Source organism: Agelaius phoeniceus, chromosome 2 (assembly GCF_051311805.1).
Source record: "Agelaius phoeniceus isolate bAgePho1 chromosome 2, bAgePho1.hap1, whole genome shotgun sequence".
Taxonomy (NCBI): domain Eukaryota; kingdom Metazoa; phylum Chordata; class Aves; order Passeriformes; family Icteridae; genus Agelaius; species Agelaius phoeniceus.
Genome location: NC_135266.1, coordinates 19,966,862 through 19,991,689, shown reverse-complemented (window position 1 = coordinate 19,991,689; position 24,828 = coordinate 19,966,862). Strand labels below are relative to the sequence as shown.

At 38.6% G+C, this 24,828-nt stretch overlaps 1 protein-coding gene across 5 annotated transcripts in view; it reads right to left on the bottom strand.

Annotated features, from left to right (window-relative positions):
- Positions 1–271: 271 nt before the first annotated feature.
- The window catches only part of ARHGAP6 (Rho GTPase activating protein 6), a 317,190-nt gene continuing 292,633 nt past the window's right edge, over positions 272–24,828 (bottom strand). For all 5 annotated transcript variants that reach the window (XM_054627666.2, XM_077173171.1, XM_077173159.1 and 2 more), the window contains 8 exons: positions 24,679–24,734; positions 20,847–20,997; positions 19,480–19,628; positions 16,244–16,423; positions 11,871–11,968; positions 5,544–5,806; positions 3,073–3,153; positions 272–2,348 (listed from right to left, as the gene is read on the bottom strand). In XM_054627666.2, the coding sequence (XP_054483641.2) occupies positions 1,660–2,348; positions 3,073–3,153; positions 5,544–5,806; positions 11,871–11,968; positions 16,244–16,423; positions 19,480–19,628; positions 20,847–20,997; positions 24,679–24,734 (1,667 nt within the window). In that variant the 3' untranslated portion in view covers positions 272–1,659. The remainder of the gene's footprint in view (positions 2,349–3,072; positions 3,154–5,543; positions 5,807–11,870; positions 11,969–16,243; positions 16,424–19,479; positions 19,629–20,846; positions 20,998–24,678; positions 24,735–24,828) is intronic.

The following is a 24,828-nucleotide window of genomic DNA, read 5'->3' as shown; positions in this document are numbered from 1 at the left end:
TCTACTTGGCTTTGTGCTTTTATCTTATAACTTTACTGGGAAAATGGAGATACGATGAGAAATGGAGATCTGAAGGGAAGGACTCTTTATATGATGGATTTTAAGCCTCAAACCAAAGTAAAACCTTAAATCTTGTATATTTAAGTTGCATTTGAAGGTGGCCCTTAAGCTTCTATGCCTTTTAGGTGTTTTTTAATATAGATACTCAAGAATGCAATAAAAACACATCAATATCCTGTAAACCTTCAAAAAAAGGGAGCAAAAATTATGCTCATTGTTTTACTTAGCTTTTTATTCCATCAGTACGACACAAGATAGAACTTAAAGACAACATCACTGAATAAGTCTTCAACTTCATTAAGATTAAGACTACTATGTTTTATGAAATTATTTTGCTATGATACACTTTCCTTTGTGGAGTGCCAAGAAGGAATTTCTCTGGAACGCTGGAGTACATTGCCACCCGCTGCCCACAGGCGGCTCTGCAGCTGAAAAACGTGAATAAAACAGCAACATTTAACACAAGACAAAATACAGCTACCGAGGCAGTGGGACTGACCCCGACTTTGGCACAAAATTCATGGAAACACAGTTGTGAGCTTCTCCAAATGTCATGTTCATTCCTGAAACTCTGCTTCACTCCCTTTCATGTGTCTGTCTGCATTTTTTTCTTTTCGCTAACTTTCTTAACACTGGAGCTTTGTTATTTCAAAGGAAAAGCCATATTCTTTCTCAGTGTTATGCATCTCAATTTATTAGGTTTGGTTTTCTAAAATTTGGATTCCAGTTTATTGTTTTAAAACAATACATAAAATCATACATTTATAAATATATATATTATATCCTGCATATATAACATTGGTTTTCCTTTGGAATGGGAGGGCAGACTTTGCACTACATACTTTGTTGGTTTAGGCACAATGCTGTTCTTAGATTCTCTGAGCTGCTTCCTATCAGAACCTAAAAAAATACTTTTATAATCTTGTATCAAATTTTAAAGTTTTTTGCAAATACATGTATAAGAAAAATATTTTGTATTTCCCCCTCTAAGCTCACTACTACCCTTATAAAATATATGGCTTTTCATGTTCCACTTTATTTTAGTGTTTTTCAAAAGGCAGTGAAAAGAAGTACAACTTTACCCTTTAACAGCTTTTTTTTTTAATATATATATATAAGCACAGAAACCAGCTTGTGCACTTTCTATAGAATTCCAATGCATATCATGGTAATGTAAGTGCAGTGATTTTTTTAAAAAGCAGTCACGATTGATTGACATCTGTATATGAAAACATAACATGATTATCATACAATACCCATTACAGAATATACAATCATCAAAACTGCAGATATATAAATACATTTTTAGCAACATCAAAGCAACAGTTTTATCTTATACACAGCATATGAATACAGAGTTATTACACTAAAGTTTTCACCTTGCTTTTTCTCAAAAGCTTGCTGAAAAACAGGAACATGCTGTAGTTGCAAATTAACTGCTTGACAGTGCTGTTGAGAAATTAAAGTGAACAAAGTTTTAAAAAAGTATATGCAATTGAGTTGGTATAAAACAAACAAGCCCCCCCCATTTTCCAATGTCACTGTTGTTTTCCTATGAGACGGAGGCATGGGTACGAGTGGCAGTTCCACAGAGTCAGATCATACAAGGGTTTCTGGGAGGGCATCAGGGTTATCAGCTGATAACAGCTCCCAGATCTGCCACCTCTCCCTCTGCCACTCATTCCAGTCCGCCTCTGAAGCACTTTTACTGTTCTGGCTGTGAGGTGCTGTGGAATAGCTGTGACCCGCTTGTGTGTGCGGGACTGGCTGCTCCTGCCTGGAGGCGGCCTGGTCAGGGGCTCTGCCTGGTGGCCCTCCAGCTGCTCTGGGCCCTGAGCTCTTTTCTGGGCGTTGAAGTCTCCACAAAGAGTGCGGCGTTGAGGAAACACTCGAGCTCGTTTTTGCTGGGCCTGGGTAAGGGGGCGGTGGCCGCTCTTTCCTGTAGGAGGGCTTGGCTGCGCTTTGCCAACAACCCGCGTTCGAGTCGCACTCACTCAGGTCCTCCACACTGCTCAAAGTCAAGCGCTGCTCCGACCTGGAGTGGGCCAGCCCTGAGCTCCTGCAGCCGCCGTCCCTGTGGAGGTCACTGCACGGCCGAGACCCCGTGGCATGGAGCTGGCACTCGGCAATGGCGGCTGTCGTCTGGCTCCTCCGCATCGCCTGCCTGCCGCCGTCCAGGTCCGAGGAGCTGCCCTGCCAGCGAGGGGAACACGAGGCCAGGTTCCCCTGGGAGAGGGAGCACTGTCCGGGCCGCAGCGAGCTGCTCTCATAAATGTTCCCGTAAGAACCTGCGGGTGGGGGCAGAAACACAACATGAGCCTGCAGATCCACTCCTGTGGCATTTAACAAGCTACTACTGCTTTTCCCTTGGATCACATGGTAGAGGAGAAGATTGCCCAGAAACCTCATAGCACCTTTCAGTATCTGGAGGGGGCTGACAGGGAAATCAGAGAGGAACTCTTCATCAGGAACAGTTGTGGTAGCACAAGGAGTAATGGGTACAAATTTAAAGAGGGGAAATTCAGGTTAGATATGAAGTAGAAATTTTTACTGTCAAGGTGGTTTAACACTGGAAGAGGTTGCTCAGAGAGACTGGGGATGGCCCAACCAGTGTTCAAGATCAGGCTGGGTAAGACCTTAGTTGGAAGTGTCCTTGCTCAAGCGAGGGGGGTTTAGGATTAGATGATCTTTAAGGTCCCTTCCAACCCTTATCACTTTATGGTTCTATGACTCTACAAATCCTACAAAAATGTTAAAGTATTTCTTGAAGCAATTTTAATCTGACTTTTTAAATTATATTTGGTAGTTTGAAATGTTGTTGTTTTCTGTATTTCACTGAATACAGAGAAGTATAACCACTGTGTTCCTCTGTATCCTACTTAAGAGTCACCTTTTAAAAGTCCAGCTCTGGACAATGTGAATTCTCCTACTGGTTTCACTGTGATTTCTTGACAACAAGGAATTGATTTTTTCTTAGCTAGATTTGGGCTTTAAAATTAAGAAATTACTGACCTGTGATTACTGGATCTTTGCAGCCACTTTTCAGCGTTGAATGCCAAGTGCCCCAGATATCAAAATGATCTTCAGAAACATCTAAACAGCAGTAAGAGCAGAGAAAAGATGATTAATCAATCCTCTTCAAGACATTTTTTAGAACTACACAAGTAGAACAGTAATGTATCAGAGTCATTAACATCCAGTGGCACCTTCACTGTGTACCTAACACAAGCACCTCATATGTGAGACCCCACCAGGAGTTCTGTGTACAGCTCTGGTGACCCCAACATAAGGACATGGAAGTGCATGAAAAAATCCAGAGGAGAGCTGTGAAGCTGGTAAGAGGACTGGGACACCTTGTCTACAAACACAGGCTGAGAAAATTGGGGCTGTTCAGTCTGGAGAAGAGAAAGTTCTATGGAGACCTTGTAACAGCCTTCCAGTATCTGAACAGGGCCAAGAGGGAAGCCAATAAGGGACTCTCCATCAGGAATTAGGGACAGGACAAGGAGTAATGGGTGCAAAATTGTAAGTGGGGAAATTCAGGTTAGATACTAGGAAGAATTTTTTTACTGTGAGGGTGGTGAGGCACTGGAAAAGGTTGCCAAGGAAGGCTTTGGATGCCCCAAGCCTGGCAGTGTCCAAGTCGCGGCTGGTTAAGGCCTTGAGCAATCTGACTTAATGGGAGGAGTCCCCGCCCATAGTAGGGGGGGTGGGACTGATGATCTTTAGGGTCCATTCCAACCCCTTGACATTTTATCATTCTATGTATTTGCTCACAGCTACTTGTTTAAAGATCAGATCCTGCAATGGATTCAGTGAGCTCTGTATGGGCAGAGTGCCTGAGTTTGCTGAGTCCTTAAGTCCTCTGCTTTACTGCAGTCAGAGAAATTGCACAAGAACAGGGGAATTTGGTCCACAAAAGTTTCTGTCAAAGCTCCCTCAGGCAGCCCCAGCCCCAGGGGTCACCATAAGGCATGCTCTATCAAGCCCAAGGAAGCTGCCACTCTTACCCAGCAATGCAGCCACAGAACAAAGATTTAATAAAATGTTGGGTTATAAACAGTTTAATGCCTTTTTCTGATTTCACTAGTCAGTAGAGGAACCTCCTAATTTGTCCTGGTCCAGTATCATTGTGATGCATATTAAAATCCAAAAGATGGTTAATACAATAAAACTTAATGTAATTTCCTGCTCATAACTTAATAGAAATCTGACAAAATTCTCAAACCTGTTCAGAGATTTAGATGTATAATACATAAGATAAATTCCAATTGGCATTTATAAAGCATATAATTGAGATATTAGTCTAAATCCCATTAAGTCCAAAGGGAATTAAGTGGCTATGCAGTACATCTAGGAGGTTTTAAAAATACTACCAAACAGTTATGTGCATCCCTAAGCACTGAAAATTCTTAAAGTTTGGCGTGCTACGTATAAATTTCATGGATGACAATTTTTTAACATATATATTTTTATAGGAAAAGCATCTTGAAATGCTGGTGAGCTATTAGTTTAAACCACAGTTCTTTACCAAAGAAATCACTCAGGTAGGCACTCCACAGGTAGCTATGGGAATAAAGATCCCTGCACTAGTATTGCTCAGTGTGTAATTGGTTGCAGATGTAAAGCTGTGCAGCTCAGCTATGTTATCCAGCAAGAGGGTGTTGAGGTCATTCTTTACAACTGGAAATCTTAAAATCTGAGCTTTTTCCAAAGCCTGAACCATAACCTTGCAGATATTATGGTCCCATGAATCAGGACTAGACTTTGCCATGATGTCAGAGACAGGCTGAATAAGTGGACATACATAGGTCTATTTTCCTACATAATATCTCCAAGTTTTGAGAAGTGCCTTACCATGAGCATCCCTGTCAGCTGGCTGAGTGAATGAGAAGGACTCAGCACAGATCCTTTGGGGCTCAACACAAAAAAAAGGTTCTCTGTTGTTGCAGACATCTTTTCATTAAAAATCCTTTCTTAGGATTTTTCTTCCTGAGAAGCTGAGAGGCTTCAGGAACAAAATGTAAACAATGATTATCTGCTGCTGTGGAATGCAACAGGTGCATCTGTGATTGGCCCATCTTGGATATTTACAATTAATGGCCAATCACAGCCCAGTTAGCTTGTACTCTGTCTGAGACACAAACCTTTATTATTCATTCCTTTCTACTCCTAGCTTAGCTAGCCTGCTGAGATGAAACTTTTCCTTCTATTCCTTTTAGTATAGTTTTAATGTAATGTATATCATAAAATAATAAATCGAGCCTTCTGAACATGGAGTCAACATTCTCGTCTCTTCCCTCACCTGAAAAGCCCTGTGACCACCGTCACAATTGGTCTGTCATTTTTTATAAGGTTATTTACACTATTGCTCCTCAAATCCTGGTAGCTGATAATACAAATCTGGCCCTTTTCAATTATTTCAGGAGTCTCCATCAGTCACTGAGGAGGAGGAGGAGGAGCACAAGCAGGATGCACCATACCTTTTCCAGCCTGTGATGCAGAAGAATTCTCCTTTGGCTTAGTTTGCAAGTGTCCAACCAGTGTGTACTGCTCAGGTACCTTGTACAGCTTATCTGGGCTGTGGGCAACTTCTTCTGGCATTGCCACCAGCGAGCGCTCAGACAGCACTGGGGAGTTGTTGTCATAAGGGGAGACATCACCACTGGAAGCTTTGTTGGAGTCTGTGGAAGAATGTCTTTCTCCTGTGGAGTAGGAGCCTTCCGACCGCAGCATCTCAGGGCTCCTGAGAAATTTTGATGAACAAACTACTGTTAATAAAAGAATGCTTCATGTTCACAGTTACAGGTGCAGTTTGGCATCAAGGCCAGGATGGATGGGGCTCTGAACAATCTGGGCTAGTGCAAGGTGTTCCTGCCCACAGAAGGGGGTGTGGAACTAGGGTACTTTTAAGGTCCCTTCCAACCCAACCATCCTATGATTCTATGATCACACAGATCAAATCAAACGCATGAGAATGGTCACAGCTGCTGAAATGAAAACACTTCAGAAACAGTTACTGAGGTGGATTTTCCATGAGTAAAACTTTTGCCATGAAGTGGCCAGCAGAGGCCACTCAAAATCAAAAGATGTTGCTGTCAAGAAAGAAAACAACAAAAACCCACACAACTGCATGGTAAACCAGAGGAAACCAAGCAGTTAATAAATTCCTTATGTTACCTTGACAATGTAGCTTGTGGCAACAATAAAACTGAAGGCATGATAGGGAAGATTAGTTTGATGCTAAGCAGTATGCTAAAACAAATTCTTGTATTCTGAAGTTTTACATAGAGAAAACAAGCACTCAGCTTGCCTGTCAAACTATGAGAACGATCCTCTTCTAGAGACATAAGAAGGTAAATATTCCACAGGGGACAACTAGTATTTACTGTACTTATGACTGGGGCATCAAACAACTGATTCCACTGATACCTTCTACAACTTCTTTTACCTTTTTGCCTTCACACCTCCAACAACATGAACTGCCTTTAATTCTGCCAAGAAAAGGCAAACACGACTCCCACCTAAGTACAGTCAAAGGTCAGAGAAACAACTAATTTTTGAAATGTGCTGGGAACAATGATGGAGATTTCTTGAACTGTCACAGTTTGCCATGCAGGTAGGAGGCAGGCTGTGGGTCACTGAATATCCACAAAGAACATGTAGAACTACTCTGGGAATAAACATTTTTTTTCCCTGTTGTTCCTTGCTAACTCATATTTCTATTACTCATTTTTCATTTCTCTGCACCTCTGTTTTGTAGATGCTTATCTTTTGCTTGAGTCAAACACTTCTTTAAGGGACCTCTCATTAATATCTATTCTAATTTAATGTGATACAACAGAGACTCATTCCTGTAAAGGTCTGAAAATGGTCAGCCCTTTTCATAGTCAAATCCAAAGACAGCTTGAATGTAGTGAGCAGCCAAAACTCATTTCTCACTATGGAACAGTAACTATCTTTCCAGACAAATAAAATAAAACTGAAGAAAGAAAATAAAGAAAACACAGCCAACCATAGCACAATAAATATTAATACAGAAATAATGACAAAACTTAACACCACTTTCAAGCTGTTGTTTTTTCCCTGGCTGATTTACATATCACATGTCCCAGAAAATAAAATATATACAATCAACAGCAGGATTATTATGTCCTATTTTTTGGTTGCTTTCATACTGGACTATTTTTTGTCCAGTATGAAAGCAACCATAATGTGTCAGGAATTAATTAAATAATGTTACTCCTCAGTAACTCTCAGGGACAAAACCATCACTAGAGTTAAAATCAGGCAAGCTCAAAAAGCAGAGCTGCCATTTGGCAAAGTTGCTCTGTCACAAGCTTCCTAGAGAAGCATGGTGATGCTGGGGAACCATAAAAAAAAATAAAGCCTCAATTATATAACTTCTCAACTAAATTTCTTATCTGAACATAAATCCAATGTAAATTAGTCTATAAACAGACACACACTGAGGAACTACAGTTTTGTAAGTATATATAATTCTATCACAAACCTTTTTTCTCGTTTTTTGCAACTTGCTTCTTTCTTTCTGTCCTCCTAAGTCCTAAAAACCCTTGCACAGTGATATGAGATTTAAGCAATGTCTTGGGATTTTCAGAAGAGCTAGAAGGACTTAGAAGAACTTAGAAAAGGGGAGAAGGAACTAGAACTTAGAAAAGGGGAGAAATGTTGGTATCTCTAAGTTTCCTATGACCAAATGTCCTTTTTTCCAGACTGCTAGATTAAATGTCATCCAAACAGTAAGGTTTATTGCATGTAAGTCTTTGCAGCATCAAAACCATCAAAACTCTGCTACACAGGGCGAAGACAGAGGTAAACCAGCACTTAGCCATGGCAAGGTAACACAAGGAATAAGGGAAATGGAAATGAAAGAATGTGGGAACATAAACTTGAGCTTTGTGAAACACTGATTTCATGTCTTACCTTGAATGATCTGTTATAGTCTACCTCTTCTCAAGACAGAGATCCTGCTAAAAATTTACCTGAATGGAAACTTTCAAGTCTTTGGAAAGATTCAGACATTCAATTTCTAAACTGATTTACAGTTTTGGCTGGTAAGTGCATATTATTTTTTATATACATATATAATATCACTTTCAAATTTGTTTAGGCAAAATAGCTTTAAAAATCAAAGGAAATGCTGTGTACTCTGTCAATCTTACTACAAGAGACCATCAAAATGGATTAAATACTTAAAAGCAGGAAGTCGAACTAATACATTTGCAGCTTTACTTCACAAACAAAATAAAACAACTTGCAAGAAGACTTTGGTTTGTTTCTTTGCAAATAAAGAAAGAATTCTCACAAATCTCTTAAAATGAAAGTTTTGCATCTGTTTGCTTTACTGTTTGAGTTCATTAGCAAACGGATGTTTACTACAATTCAAAATTCTTCTTCCCTTGGATAGTGAGATTCTCTACCCACTCACTGGGGAGAAACTAAATTGGAAGGCAAACATAAATACTGTGTAAGATACCCACTCCTCTATATGCAATATATGAGGAAGGACAGATAATTGTCCCCACAAAGAATAATAAATGATTATGTGCAATCAAATGTGAGGAATGGGAAGGGAGGTAAAGTATTTTTCAGGGACTATGAAGTATGTTAAGGAAAAGATTTTAAAAGTGGCTAAAGTACTAATGGAAAGATTTGAAAGCAGCAGAAGAAACCTATGCCACATAAATTAAAAAATGCAATTTCAGATTCCAAAACAACAGGCATCATTCTATGAACTGATGTTGTCCACCAGAGTCCAGCTGCATGGGTGAACTGGAAATGTGTTAATCACAATAATTGCTTCTACTGAGGATATTCCTACTTTTCTACTAGCATCAAGGTTATCAAAACAGGAAATCTCTTTCTGTTTCTGGCAGAAACCCTCTTCTTTTTTAGCTTAAAGCTTCTGAGTGGGAAAACAATTACGCCTTCAAGAGGCAAATCATATGGAGTGAGATGTCTTGGCAGCACACAGTACTAATTTCCACACATATCTCAGTAACACAGGTGCTACCAACAAGGCAGATTACTGTGGGATTGTGATGAGGTTGCTGCTGTAACAGGGTAAAGGACTCAATGTTTCAAGAAGCCTCTGCAGCTTTAAAAACTGCATTTACACATACTGTATGACCTGTTGTACGGCTTCATCTTTGTGTCCCATAAACCAAAAACATCCAAAAATGCTGTAACTTTGAAACTTATTTACTCTGAAAGGACTACTAACCATGATAAGCATTAAATAACATAAGAAATAGATTTTATTTTTTGTTAGTTTAAAGATGCTTCATCTTACAGCTGTAAACCCAAATTCCATTGTCATCAAGCCAACATACAAAAAGTTGGGAAGTTATCCACAAAAGCACACTTCACAATTGCTGCCATTTGTAATTAGCACTTTATCATGAACAATTTCCATAAATTCCCTGACACACTGTTCACAATGCTTAGCTCTTAAGGGAACTGAAAGATGAGGAACATCAGATTTGTCCTCCTCTGGGGAGGAAAAGAGATTGTGTTTTCTGTGTTAGATCAGAGCCAAGAAAGCATTTATAATGACAGCAAGAGCAGAAATATGAGGGCAATTGCAGAACAGGACCTTCAAAGCAATAATTGAGACATTAAAGTCTCAAAGTTGATTCTATACTCTATGAGTCAACTAGCTCTTCTGATGAGGACTGTCTCAAGAATATATTAAGTTTTTTGTCCACAGATCCACATTTGTATTTTGAGTATGTGACCAGGCAATTTCCAATAAGAAAGATATGTTTTGGAGGCTCATTTTTATGAAATCAAGACAAACATCCCCTTGTAGTCTGCTGTCTCACATTTCTTACAGGAAAAATAAGCAACACATTTGTAGCCTCAAAAGTGAGATTATGTTGTGAAATACATGAATCTCTTAAGAGCATCACACTTCTAGCAATAACACTAAGCAACATTCTCTCTAATTGCCTGGAATATTTTAACCAAGAAGTTGCAACCACAGTGAAAACATATCTCATTGACACTAAAAGTAAATCACTTACATGACAGCAAAATAGAAAAAAAATGACAGTAATTTTTTCCTATCTCAGTTATATTTCATCTGCCCATTACTGACAACACAATAAATTAGTACTACTGTAGCTATATGCTTCTGTTTGGCTTCAGAACATTTCCTTACAAAATGCCTTTTGTCAGTTGTGACCAGCTTTTCACAAAAGCTGCATTTTCTCCTGCAGGTGTGCATGCTGGCTAAGAGAAAGGAAATTCGAGGAAAAATCAATTAAGGAATGGGGATCAAACAATTACCTGTTACATCCACAATGATTTGTGACTAAGTTATGCACAATTGGTATGTGTAGTCACGTGTGAGATACAATTCAATGTCTTTTTGTTATACAGACAGTGAAATTCTGCATGAAGTTTTTATTAGCTTGAGTTAGAAATTATCTGATCATTCCAAATTAAGGGCTGAAAGGAAGAAGTCTCGACACACTACCTTACGTCATACGATTTGTAGTGTCTGTCCTAACTGTACTCTTGGCTTCTGGCAAACATGAAACAAGTCTAAAAGACAGTTTATGTACCTCTAACTATCCTGCACTTACTGTGATCTAAATATACATATGGTTACTTGTCAATCAGACAAACTAGCTGAAATTAATTCACACAGAGAAAACTACCCCAAATCAGATGATCTGTGATAATTTTCTACTTCATGTGGTTATGTTAGCAAACTAATAAAATCCTTTACAACTCAATATATACTGTACATATTTTTGTTTCCAAATTTTATAGTTAAAGAAAGCTTTTTCCTCAAGGTGTTAGTAACAATATTTCTTGTATACCTTTCCCTTTGAAGCCAGGCACACTATTACATTACCTCCAAATATAAAATGTTAAGAGGGAGAGAAAAAAAATCATAGCTGACTACACAAATTCAATTTTAATTATATTCTGAATGCACTAGGCACTTTCCACAAACACAGGAAGACAAAGTCCAATATGTCCCAGAGAGTTTAGAGTCTAGAAACCCTCTTAAAAATTACTTAAAGCAAGTCTGTCAAATTTCGTGATTTTTGGGTCTGCCATATTGGGATTCACTAGAATAAAGACAATGACTGTGTGGTCCCATAAGGAAGCCAGGAATACTGTTAATCTGAATGTACAAACACTCACAGCATTAAGGCACAAGGTGCAGGTAAATACACACCATACACAAGAACGTATTATGTATCATAACTGCTATAGTGACCAGTGTGATTTTTTTTCTCTTCTGATCCTTCACAAAGCATACAATTAAATAATATCCAAAGTCTCCATAGGGCTGCTGTTGTGGCAGTTGCCTTGTTCACAATATACTACATGTATAGGATGGGAAAAGAATGACAAAGTGGTCAAGCAGCTCGTTGTGATGGTGTTAAGGCACTCTGGGGTGTGTTTCAAGGATAGTGGAATACATGCTTCCTGTTACTGAAGACTACAATAAACCCAAGACACAAACCAGCAGATGACTAAAAAACATCCTGTCAGATAATAGTGCACTGAATATTTTTATGTACATGTCATTCTGTTCTCTGCAGCAGAACACAATCTTTCCTCTGAATCAGGGAAACAAGTTTTGTCTTTAGAAAATGCTGTACAAGAGTCATAATTTCTTTGGCAGAGTCTGTGTAATAGGGAGCATATTTCTACTCCACTGTAGACAGTGCAGAAGAGCTGTGGAAAACTAGAACCTTTTGGACACTTCCAGTGGGAGATAGAAATTCCCAGAAGAAAAAGGGATGATGAAAAAACAGATTACTCACGATGACTGGGAAGCTTTCCTCCGCAGCAAATAGTCCACAACATCTGGGTCAGTCTCTAATAAGCTAATAAGCACTTCATTCTGTAAATCAGGGGAAACCTATGAAGAAATAAAAGATTACTTAGTTGGAGGTTAATATCCTTTCATATACATTAATTTTGGTGCTATGCTTAATCTAAATGAGCAAGTACAAGTCATTTACAGAAAGTATATAAAATATACTCAGAAGCTTTCACTTAAAAGAGAAATTTCATGTAAGAACAGATGAAGTAGGACTGAAGATCACTTTGTACAATGTTCAATGCTGATTACTGTTGAATAACTGATAGGTATCCAGTTGGTTAATATATCTGGAAATAACAGTGGGATTATTTATGTATCACAATCTCAAAAGCTCCAGTTTAAGGTCCTCACTTTACACCACCCTTCAAAGGTCTGAGGACATTTACCTATCTCCATCTCTGCCTCTCCAGCCACTCTGACCAACAGGCTCAGTCAGAATTTGTGTCACCTTCTTTGGAGTTTGGCCTTCTGATGTGCTCTAACTTTCTCTTTGCACTTTGTATGGGTATGAACCTTCAAAACCCTTGACAGCTTCAGATGCTGCAGGATATAGCAACATCTCCTGGGCAGGTGGCAGAAATGGCACCCTAAAATCTGCACAAGTAAACTTTGTGTTTCCAACTGCACTTTACATGACTCTTACCAATCTTCAAGTGAGGATTTGTCTGCTTTGTCTGCATTACAGCAGAATGTTCAACACAAACTTCAAAACACTGAAAACAGATGAAACCATCCAAGAAACTTTAACAGCCCAGGTTCACTCATGACACATGGAAGCCAGTGCAAGACAATCTCAGCAAGGGGTCATCAGCTGGGCAATATATGTTTCTGGATGCAATCTGTCAGAGCCTGAATCTCTTGAGCTTCAAGTCACACTTCATGGACCATTTGTTTTCCCTGCCATTTCCTGGGAAATAGGCATAGAATTACTAACACGTTCCCCAGAGGAACATCCCATTTTGGGAGGTATTTAAGGAGTCTAGTTACATAAAAGGCATACTTCTTAAAATAAGGAAGTAATTAGAAAATAAATAAAGATATGCATAATTTAATTCAAACTGATCCAAAATCTTTATGAAAAACTTGTGTAACCACATACTCACTTTTTAAATATTGTTTTCAGTCTCTGAACTGGAAAAGTATCTTACTGATGGTCACTGATACACTAGTCTTTAGACAATTTTTTTTATAGGAATATAATCTTTAGAAACCTGGTGTACTGTAACTTCTCCATTTAGACAGCCTTTCTGTACACTAGAAGAAACTCCACATAAAGTTTCATGGTAAAAAAACTATCCACACATTTTTGTCTGTAACTTACTACTCAGCTTTTTATCAAATAATTTTGTAAGAAACTACTGAGAGAATTTTGTCAGGAAAATAAAAATATATCTTGCCTTATTAAAAAACAATAATAAATTCATCACAAAAAGTCTGAAAAAGTTCCACCAGAAGTTCAGTTCCAGCAGAAAGCTTCTCTGAACCCCAAACTTAATGGTTCTACTGATTCATAGGGGTTTTACCAGAATGAATCTGCAAGTAGATTTGTACTGATGGTCTTCTTGCTAGGTGCCTACTGGGCTTGGGGGTTCCTCCTGTGCAACAATTTTCTTCAGTTTAGTCCAGTAACTTGGCAAGTGTAGAATTGATATGCATGTAATTATAAACTTACACTTACATAGAACTACAATATCAGTATCTCAGGAAGATGTCACCATAACCATTACTGAATTAATTGTTTCTCTGGTAATTGCACCTAAGTAGATGGATGAGAAATTGAAATTTGGGACAGAAGGGAAGCCAAGAAAGCTGGTGAAAAAACAGCTCTGGAGGACATACAGAGACATATCAGAGGGCTCCAGGGTTGTCAGGACTCCAGCAGAGCTGAGATTTTGGGGTTGGGTGCTAAAAGAAGAGTCACAGCTGTTGACACGCAGAAGGGTGGAGGGACCCTTGAAGTGTCTCCTTTGTGCTGTCCCTGGCCACTGATGAGGCACAGAATGGCAGTGTAAAATAACTAACTGCAAAAAATATGAAATTTCATATACTCTTTAGCAGTTCTTTGCAGCAGGGCTGGATTTGGACACTAGGAGATGAAATACATGAACAAGCTGCTGATCTCCATCCTTCATGCAAAGCCAAGTCAAAAATGAAGAGTGGCTGAGTTGTGCCTCCTTTCATTCAGGTGCAGAGACTGGCAAAGAACAGTCCTTTACAGATCCCCATGAAACATTTTAATACATCCCCAAGACTCACTGAAATGGGCAAAATTGGATATGAAAGTGATTATCATCCCTGATATCAATGAAGCATGACCAGATTCCATCTTCTATAGGAAATCCACTTTTGTATGCTACTGATGTTAACCATAGTCACTCAGTAAAAATTGTGCTCAATATCCTGGGTTGTTCCAACAAACAGAATTTCTCTGATCCACCAATAAGTCAGAATCATTCTGATATTGTGGTCTGGGTATCCCACCACATTTTGGTTTCCTAGGGTTTGGTTCCAAATGTTGTTCCAGTTTCAATGCTGAAAACCAATCACAGTTTCATAATCTCCCATATATAAAAGTAACAGAAAGAAAAAAAAAAACTAACACAAAAGCATCTGAGCATTAATACACCATGTTATAGTTGTAGCTGAATGCTTAACTCCAGATGTTCTTTTTTTTTAATGTAGCATAAATGTCGAGTATAAACAGTAAAAGCAACTCTGGAAAACAAAAGGAATTCTTTTTCCCACACTCCATTTAACCTCCAGAAGAAAGTTGAAGCACTGAAGAGAAGAAGGAATAAATCCATCAGAATTAGAGCCCAGATGCAGGTTAGTCTAACCTTAGCCCCATCCTTTCCACATTGAAAGTCACAATGCATGCCTTAAGTATTATGGACTGAGCTGTGTCTGTGCTGTTAGAAGTTCTTAAAGAGAAAAAACAATAAGAACACTTCAACTATATTTAGTATTCTTATTCAAGTATTATCTCAAACTTGATAGTGCCATCCACACTCTGGGCCAGCAGACCTTTTGCACAGGAGTGCAGCTCTGTCTCTTTTACTGATGTGGAAGGAAAAATAGCACCTAGCATTTTCCCCAACTGTAAAAAGCATTAAAAAAAAAGAAAGAAAACAATAAAGAAAACTACTGCAAGTGTCTCACTGGTACAAGAATAAAAATAAAAGGCAGGAAAACCACAAAGAAGTTCATCTGAGGCTAAGACATCTGAAGCAGGGCTCATGATTGCTTTCTCATGCTCTACTCCCTTGTTGAAAACTGATAGACATCTTCCATTTACAGTACTATGTGGCCATCAGCCCACAGTTCAGGGTTGCTCATCTTCTTCCAACAAGGTCTCCAGCACTCAGCTTTGCTGAAGCACTGAAGGTTTCCAGAGTGTTCTTTCTGCTTTGGGAACTTATCTCCTCAGTGTAAATACAGTGCTGCTTCGTCTCAGGACACAACAACCAAAGTTTTTTCCACTTTTTCAAGATTACTGGTTTTGTTACAATGGGTATTTTTACAAAAAGGAAAACAGAATAATGAAGACCACCACTAGGTCTGACTGGCCTCTGCTACCCCCAGAGCAGGGCTCCCTCAGACACAAGTCATGCTGAGCTGACCTACAATTCTGTACACAAAAAGAGCATAAGATAAAGCCACAGAATGAACTGCTCAGGTAACTGCTAGGCATGAGAAATGTGACCTAACTAAGCTGTGTCTTAAGTAAACAACATGTCCAACTCCAAGCCCATCAGCCTTCTTATGAAGAACTTGCTTGCTTCAGCTAAAGAACTGAAGGGAACTCAGGAACTACACAGATTTATGTTTTATTCCCTTTACCCAACTAATAAACAAGAAAGCTTTGTCCTTCCTCTCCATCCAACCAATGAAAAAGTCTTGGGTAGGGAAGGTAATTCCTTAAATTAATCAAGGATGTCTTAATCCCTGCAGAAAAATTTTCTTCCTGACTTCCAAAACTGAGATGTGAAAGATCATTTTCAGTCTTGTCTATGCATTGCTCAGTATACAACTGAATGGCCAACCCCATCATTTTCACAATCTTCTAAACAATGCACCTTTACCTACACAGAAACCATTCTAAGCAAGATATAAGCACACATTTTTAATATTTTTACTTACTGCAAATCATTCTCCTTGCTAGAAGACTACTCTTTGTTACCAATAATTGTTGATCCTAATTTAATGCAGCTTCTACAGTTTGTTTCATTCCCATCTGCTTTAATATCAATCAGCTATTTTCGCATTTATCTTACAAATGTATAAGAGAAATATGAAAAAATATCCACCCACCATGAACAGGGTTTCATAGTTTTCAATCATCTTTTGCACAACAGCTATGATAGCAGTACTCTCTTCAGCTCGAGCTGAGCTCTGAACTGAGAATTCTTTGTCTGTAGATTTCTGCTTGTGCAACAAGTTAGGGCCAAAGATGGTGGCCAGGTTAAGCGATGTCATTTTGTTCCCAGTAATCTAGAAAAGAGAATAAAAATGAGGTGGGGTCTCACAGGCCCTAATGTATACAAATATGTATATAGACACATCTATACACACTCACACCCCTAACACCCACACACAAACACACACTCTCTGTCCCCCCTGATTTGGTAGATGCTTCATTCATCAAAACCAAAACCTGCTGCTTGTCAATAAAAAATGAACAACTTTTAGAAACACCTTGTTTTGAACATCTCTGCAACAAGCACTGTAGATTTTCTGGTTATATTTTCAAGAGGATTAGAGGAGTAGAAGGTGGAAGTGTTTTCTGCCCTTAATTCCCTGGGAGCTCAACAGTGGCAAACTTATGAACTCAGAGCAACCTCCCTCCTACCTCAGCATCTTAGCACATTACTGTCTCTTAGGACCTAATGCTGAAAGCTTCTGGCTTTCTCAAGCAGCATTCATGATTTCAAACATATAAAGTGATACTTTTCCACATTTAAACTGTTGAGATTATTAAGGAGCAGGGTCACTTCTTTTATGAGTATTTTCCTGTATTTCTAGAACATGACAAATATTTACTGGTTTGGTGGCTTGTTTTAGTTTGTTGGGGTTTTATCTTTTTTCCTACTTTTATAAACCTGTGCTTAAGGAAGCAACTGTGACCTGAATTTTGAGGAAGCAAAAGGCTAGGAATACCTACTAGACTAGACAGGAATTACCTGAAAAATATGTCATATACATTATTACTTCAAAATTTTCATTGTCATGTTTGTGATTAGACTACTAATTTCCCTTTCCATTCTTCAATAAAAAGTAGAGGTCACTTGAACTAAGAGTTTTTAAAAAGGATATAAAGAGACATAAAAAAGAGGTAGTAAAAATAGAACTTCAAAAGTGAGTTGTACAAAACAGATGATTTCAAAGCAGTATTTTAAATTTTTTTTTGTAGCTGATCATTCATCGAATACTGTAGTTAAACTTAAAACTGAACTGACTACACCTGGTTTATTTTTTAAAGAACTCAACTAGACAGCACAGAAATTACAGTAAAAAGCTTTTTATTGGTAGGACCAGTGTGTAGTGTTGGAAAGACATCTGTACTAGGTAGGTGCATGGGCAGTCATAGCAAACATGTTGGCTCTTTGTTTAGAGACTCATCCCAGCATGACTGTGAGAACAGCAAACCTTATTTACACAGCACCAAGCACCCAGCTGTTTCTCAGGTGACCTGATTTTTAAACTCTGAGTTTTGAGCCACCACAGATGCACAGGGGGCCTCAAGTGTGCCAGGGCAGCCTCTGGCTGTGCCCAGATCTGCATGTGCAGGCTGTTTGTACAAACAGTGAGCCTTTTCTTAAGGGCAGCCTCAGGGCATCCTTAAAAAATGTTGTAAACATTTCCACTGAAACTAACTGAATGAGCAATTTTAATAAAGTTAGTCATCCATCTTCATCTTTGTGAGAGAAGGGTTGTTGAAAGAAATCAAGAAGAGGGCCTGTGTGCCAAAGCTTGGCTGTCTTCCTTCCAGTGATAGCAAACAGTCTGATAAAATACTTTCTCTTGCCCTGAATGCCTTTATTCACTTAATTCTTCAGAAATAGCTTAAACAATTGTGAGCAGGATACTGTATTATCTAGAAAAGGTATCCAGTTGCAAATAATATTCCTGATGCTTACAATACTGTCAAGATAACTTACATAAATCTGCCTTACCAAAATACCTGTGGCAAAGCTGATGTACCATGGTTGAGCCAAATGAACTCTGCTAAGCAGCATCCCCTAGCCCTGCAATAAGATCCTCTTGGGTACATTCCTGAACCAACAGAGAACTCTTTGCAGGACCAGGGGGACCATGACCTTAGCTGGCTTATACATGTTTTTAAGCACATTAAACTATTACAGGCTGCTCTTTCTAAATGCTTCCCATCACAGTGATATAGTTTTTTATCAACTCCTTGCTGAGAACAAAAATAGTAGCATTTAAAGTGGACTTAAAAATGAAATGGCCTGAAGTCACATACAACACTGGAAGTTAGGACTTGTAAAGATGGAAGCTAGGATTTGAGGCAGAAATTTGGCAAAAATAAGTCTCAAAGTGCTAATTGTTAAAATCAGACAACTGCAAAAGGCATCTAAATTTGACAAAATCAGCAGGATTTTCCATCTGGAAGACAAAATTCTCGAGGAGTTTCCTAAGAGTCTCAGAAGTACTCTCTGCTGCAGTTCAGAGGACTGAGAAGTCCTTCCACAGATAAACCAGTACATTTTTGTCAAGCACTGACAGATTATATCCATTTTATTCATTTAACAGAGTTGCCTCCTTCTACACAGCAGCCTACTGATGCAGGCACTTCCCTGGCAGGAAACAGGAAGGCTGGACTTTCAGGTCTTCTCCAGTGTGAATGGACACAGGGTGCACACAGGAAAATGCTCAGGGCTAGAGCTCAGCCCCATGGCTGAGGGCATTCTTGTCTCTGTGAGATGAGTGCACATCAAACTCTCCACCGAATTTGGTCCAGACTGCAAGAGTTAAGGAGGTCAGAAAGAAAATGGAGAAAGATGAACCCTGACTCCAGCTAGTGATGAGGTCTGTCAGTTGCAAGGATACAGATGGACTTCCTGTCCTCTGTTTATTCTTCACTACCCAGGGCCCACAAGGAGGCTAAGAGAACCAAGAAGTGAACTACTCTGTCCAAAAGTCATTTAAAAAGGCAACAACAGAGAATGAAAAGAAAATGAAGCAGCATATCCTTGTATGCCTGACCTTTTCCGAGTACTTTTCCCATAGAATATTATGGGATAAAACAAGGCAGCAGGGGAAGGATGGATGACATTAGATGTTCTTGACAGGAAGGCTGGTACACTGAATCTCCCAAAGGAAGTGGTAGATGTTTTACTGGTTAAGTCATACAAAAATGAAACCTTCACAGCCCCATAGTAAACAAATGGCAGAAGTGCAGGCAAACAGATTAAGTCTCTCCCATCTTTCAGGAATATGCCACCACTGTGTATGTTCCAAGGCTTTAAAGATCTCTTTTCAGACCATGAATTAAGTAAAGTCAAAGGACACAAGTGACCAGGACTTACCTCTTGGCCATCCTTGTCTCTGGTGTCTTCTGCATGGCCAGCTACTGTGGAGAGGAACTGCAGCAGGCGGTGAAGGGTATCGCAGTTACAAGGAGGTAGAAGATAAATGAGAAGCTGTAAGGTGCTGAGCTGCTCATCTGGCTCTAATACTAAGAGGGGAAAAAATATGTTCTAAGAAATCACTCCAACTAATCTAAAAGCAGAACAAATATACTGATCCCAAACCAAAGGAAGGTATAGGAATAGCTTTGTTTAAGAACCATTTTCCTTACAACATCAGAAGAAAAAGAGAAACTCTAAGGAAACATCAAAACTATAAGAACTACTGCTATGGGATTTTTGCCTTAGTTGGTCAACATTTTGCTCACAAGATAGGATTTTTCAATAAGATTTTTCTTATCCTGAAAGAGAGCAAAATCCATGTTTTACACTCCATCACTGTTACTGGACTCAAATATTCTGCTTACTTTTCTACTTACTCCATTCATTTAGGTATAGCAACTGGTATGTATAGTAGCTGTCAAGCATTCCAACCAGGTTTATGCTTCAGACATTTTTAATCAGTTTTCTTACAGTTTTTCATCTTGCAGAAGTACCAGGAGATTGGAGAGCAACCAGAGAAATAAAGGATATTCTGCTACCACTGCCATCTACCATCTAAATGGCAGCCAGTGACAGAGGTGGGACAGAGGCAGGATCTCACACATGAGGGCTAGAAAGCATCTGAAGAACCCATACCAGGCAGCTGCTTAAGCTTGAAACATCCAACTTTACTTTTTTCTAAATCCCTGAGAGTCTGCATTTGGGTCTTAGCCAACACAATTGGGAGTACTTAATATGATGGCTTTGAGCACCATCAAAGAAGAATGAATGAAAGAAACAATATGAAGAAACTTGAAATTTTCAAGCCAAGCTGGAACTTTGGTCAGTAGACAGATCCAAAAATTTTAAGAGACAAGGATTCAAATGGGAGTCTGTGACCTGGCACTGCTGGATCAAAGACAGGGTCAGGTTTTAATAGACAACATGAATTCCATCCTTAAAAATGCAAAACTATGTATAGTTAGTGAAACCCTTGTTCTAGTTTTCTGGATTATATTTCTACAGTATAAAACCAAGACCTCAGTAAATTTATACTAAAGAATACACTGTATTATTTACATTCTTATACACTATATTGTATTATATTATATATACTATTGTTATTAAATATACTATATAATTTATAGTGTATTAAACAAATATTTGGAGAAAATCAAGGCCAGAGCATTAAAGGAATAGAATAAAAGAAGGCTATTAGTAGAGATCAAAGAATTCAAACACATTAGCCTTGGAAAATTGATAAATCAAGATGCTGTAGAGCTCACAGAGAGTGTTGATGAAAGGTGTATAAAGCTCTCTGGTGAGAAGTGGGTCAGGCATGTCACGCAGAAATTCCTTTAACAAGGCAGCAACATCATGAATGCTGTGCTCTTCATCTAATACAACATCTACGCCTCGGTCAAACTCTTCACGTAACTGAAAAAAATAATCAGAGAAAACAATAGTCACTTATTGTCCTCATTAATGCACCCCAACACAGAAAATCTTTAAAAAAGCAGATTTACTCATTTTTAATTTCAAGGATGAGGATGACTAGTCTTTGGTAAGGTCAATGACATAATTAATAACTAATTGCTGCTTATTACATGATAAATAACTTAAGGTTTGTACCAGGCTGTAATAAAGTACAATTTTTTTTTTCTAGCTAATACATGACACTCTTGTATGAAAACATGCATCCAAGTATAATTTTTGCAGAAATGTAAGATCCATAGCAAAGGCAGAAACCAGAAAGAATAAGGAAAATTACAAGACAGGCTCTTCTATCACCTTACTGCATTATCCCTGGAATCAGAAAGACTAAAATAGCATTTTGTAACATTTATGATTTTGTAGAAAAAACATTTTGTAGTAATATCACGTTAATATCCACCAAGTTCACATTTCTCTTGTCATTTAAGACTGTATGTAAAGATAGGTGGGAAGCAGACAGGTCCACTAAGACTTCACAGTATTCCTTCACACACATCTTGTTCTGCCTTCCTGATTTAGTTATGCTCATTAAGTAATCATCATTACAGAGTTCACAAACAGCAAGCTAACATCATTACAAAGTATTGCTAATTTTTTCCCCTGCTTTGGTCCTCAGACAAATGCTGTATAATTCAAAGGCATCATCACTTCCCAAAGGCAGATGAAAACACTCTTCCAAATCCAAGATACCTCATGAAAAGGTAAAAGCTTGCCCTTCTGGAGGGATTTTCCAGCAGCAAGAGCAGAATACTTTCCTCAGGCTGACAGCTTCACCTTTTACTCTTTTTGCATTTTGAAAACAGTCAAGAGGTTTTAAAACTATTTCCTAGAAAAAAATTGTACCTTTGCTAACATTATGAGGTATCACAATGTAAAACCTATCTTCTCAGAGAGTGATTACACCTAAATCTTATAAACAAGAAAATCTGAGGTACCAGGTTTCTTCACCAGGAATATTACAAACATACCAAAGAGAGGAAAGAAGCTAAGTCACAAGCAAACTATATATATCTGCCTGTAAAAATGTGTGGCAAATCTTGGTCACATGCAAATCTATCTTCAGTGTGTTCAGTGTGAAAATCCTTTGTTTTCAGCTCAGATTGTGCTTTCATAATGGGTGTGACAGATATTCATTAAAAACCACAGCCTCCATTCTAATTTATTAGGATCACTTTTAACATTATTAATATCAGTCATCACTAATAATGAATAATTACACTATGAAGACCAGAATATATTCTTTATCTAATAATATTATTTGATTTATGGTCAAAAATTTTCCAGTGCCTTCTTGAGGACTTCATTCCCAGCTTAATTCTACTCTCCAGATTGGTGACAAATGCAGAACATCCCTGCAGAGCACCATAAATTACCTCAATCCAGAAGATTGTTTCTGCACTTAAGTGCCCAAAAGCAGCTGAGGAAACAGATTAGCACTGCATCAGGAATTCAGACTTCCCAAATAGCTGGCTAAATCATAAACTGCTGTTACAGACTTGAATATGGCACTTGTGATCTGATATCCTGGGAGACCTACAGAGATGTCCTCAGCAGCAAAATACCACAGAAGCTTTGGTGAGATGTGGCCACATTTCAGGCCCAGGTATCATGGCTGTTAGAAGTGTATATTGTACATTTAAACTTTGAGTCTTTCAGATTCCATTCACACAGAATGCTTTCAGACTTTGGAAGATACAGGTGGTGAACTACAGCATCCACTGAATCTTGGATATGAGAGATGAGGACATTTGTGCTGGAACAGGAGATAGGACAGCAGAGCTCCAGCTATTTCACTCTTCATCCTCAGGGCTCAATCTGCCACAATGTCACCAGGCCCAGCATCAAGGGTTGCCCATCCCAATCTTGGCATCTATGCTCAGACACAAGATGGTACCTGGCCCCCTGATGCACCAGATCTACCACCTTGAGTCAACGTGAGCTTGGGAATCTCTGTCCTACGCCTCACTGAACATGAAGGAGGAGGTTTGCAAGAGATGCACATGTTCTAGGTTTTCTCTTCCTGCTCACCAAAAAAAACCACCTCTGGCACATATATCTACTTACTTATGTATTTACTGCAACAAACTACAGTTGAAACAGGACATTTTCTAACTGGGGAAGGAAGGAAAACAAAATATGCTTACTTTCTACACAAGAAAAACTAATGAACAGCTGCAAAAGCACACCAAAATCTGAGTGCTGGGTTTGGCTTTCTACGGTTCAGAAAATGAGTGGAATTTTAATTGAATCAAGACTTTCCCATGTGTTCATGTTGACAGCATTTATTACTGTAACTACAAGGGCCAAGCTGATGCTTCCTTGTTGTTTAATGAAATATATCAGCTTACTTAGTTCAATAAATTAGTCCATGTAATAAAAAACATAGATACCCAAATCTCTTGATTTCCTCACCTTTTGAAAACAAAGTAGAACAAAAAGTGGTGAAAGTCTTTAATGTTCAGAATAAGGCTTAGTTTACAAGTGAATGATAGAAGCTCTCTGCTTTTTTCCCCAGATGTATGATGCAATTGTACTCACCCCTAAATGATTATGTACGTTTTGACATTGAAGCTTGCAATGGAAATGTGAGGCAAATTCAGTATTTTATCTAGTTCAGTGTTGATCTGAAAATTGCCTCTGTAGATGTTTTTTTAGCCTAGTGTAACACCAGTGACCCTAGGAATAGAAACTGCTGGAGAATGAGCTACAATTCAGTAGGCTATACTGTCCTGCCAGCCAAAATCAGTTCAGTTTAGCTATTCAAGGTTACTTTCCAGAATGATAAAACATTACACTATGAAGTTTTTGCAACTTTTTGCAAAGAACTATAAACTGTAGGATCAGATGCAGTCAAGCTTTCTGTTGCCTTTTTTTTCTGTTTGATGTTTTTGGTCTTAACTTCCCGAGAGGGACATTTTCCTGTATCTTTTTATCCCCTCCTCATGCATCATGCAAACTCTAACCATTATCTCCACTGTTCTAATTCAACATGTATTCCCAGCTTCTGGCAATGTCTAGGTGGGTATACCTAGGAGATAACACCCACATTTGACTTTATATCTGGAACCTAATTGCACATCATCTTTGCTTTTTCATAATTTGGCTGAGACTAAGACTTGGAAGGGTCTGCTCTGACCTTGAAGTCTAGCAGGGATAAAAGAAAGGTGATATTTAGGAGCAGCAATCTTAGGGTCAAAGAGATTGTTCTGTACTTGCATGTTTTCTCATACCATGAGTTTTCCAAAGAAGATTTACAGTTTGAGTTTACTTTGGGAGCTTCAGCTGTTTCTGAGATGAAACGAACAGCCAAGATTTTTTTTTCCCTGCAGTGTGACCTTTGGAAAATTTCTTCACTGTAGTTTATTTGGATCTCCAACCCTGTGCTACTTTTCCACAGCAAAACATACAGAGACTGTTAACCTGCTGAGAACCTGACAAGGATTTCACCAGAATGTAAAAGATACTGGAAATAGCCTTTTATGAGCCATCAAAAAAACAGCGAAGTCACTGATCCAGAAAGCCTAAATTTCACCATGCTACAGATGAGAAAGAAATAACAACAAAAGGCATCAGATTTGTTTGTATTATAGCTGATGAAAGAAAGCCATATCTGTATTCACTCACCTGTCTTACTCTCTTTTTTGAGCTTCCAACTCTGAATATTCCTACTGTCTGGAGACCTGCAAGTGAAACACATCATAGCACTATTTTATTGTTTAATTTTCTCCTGAAAATTGCATTGAAACAAAGCATTCTGACCTATGTGTGTACTTA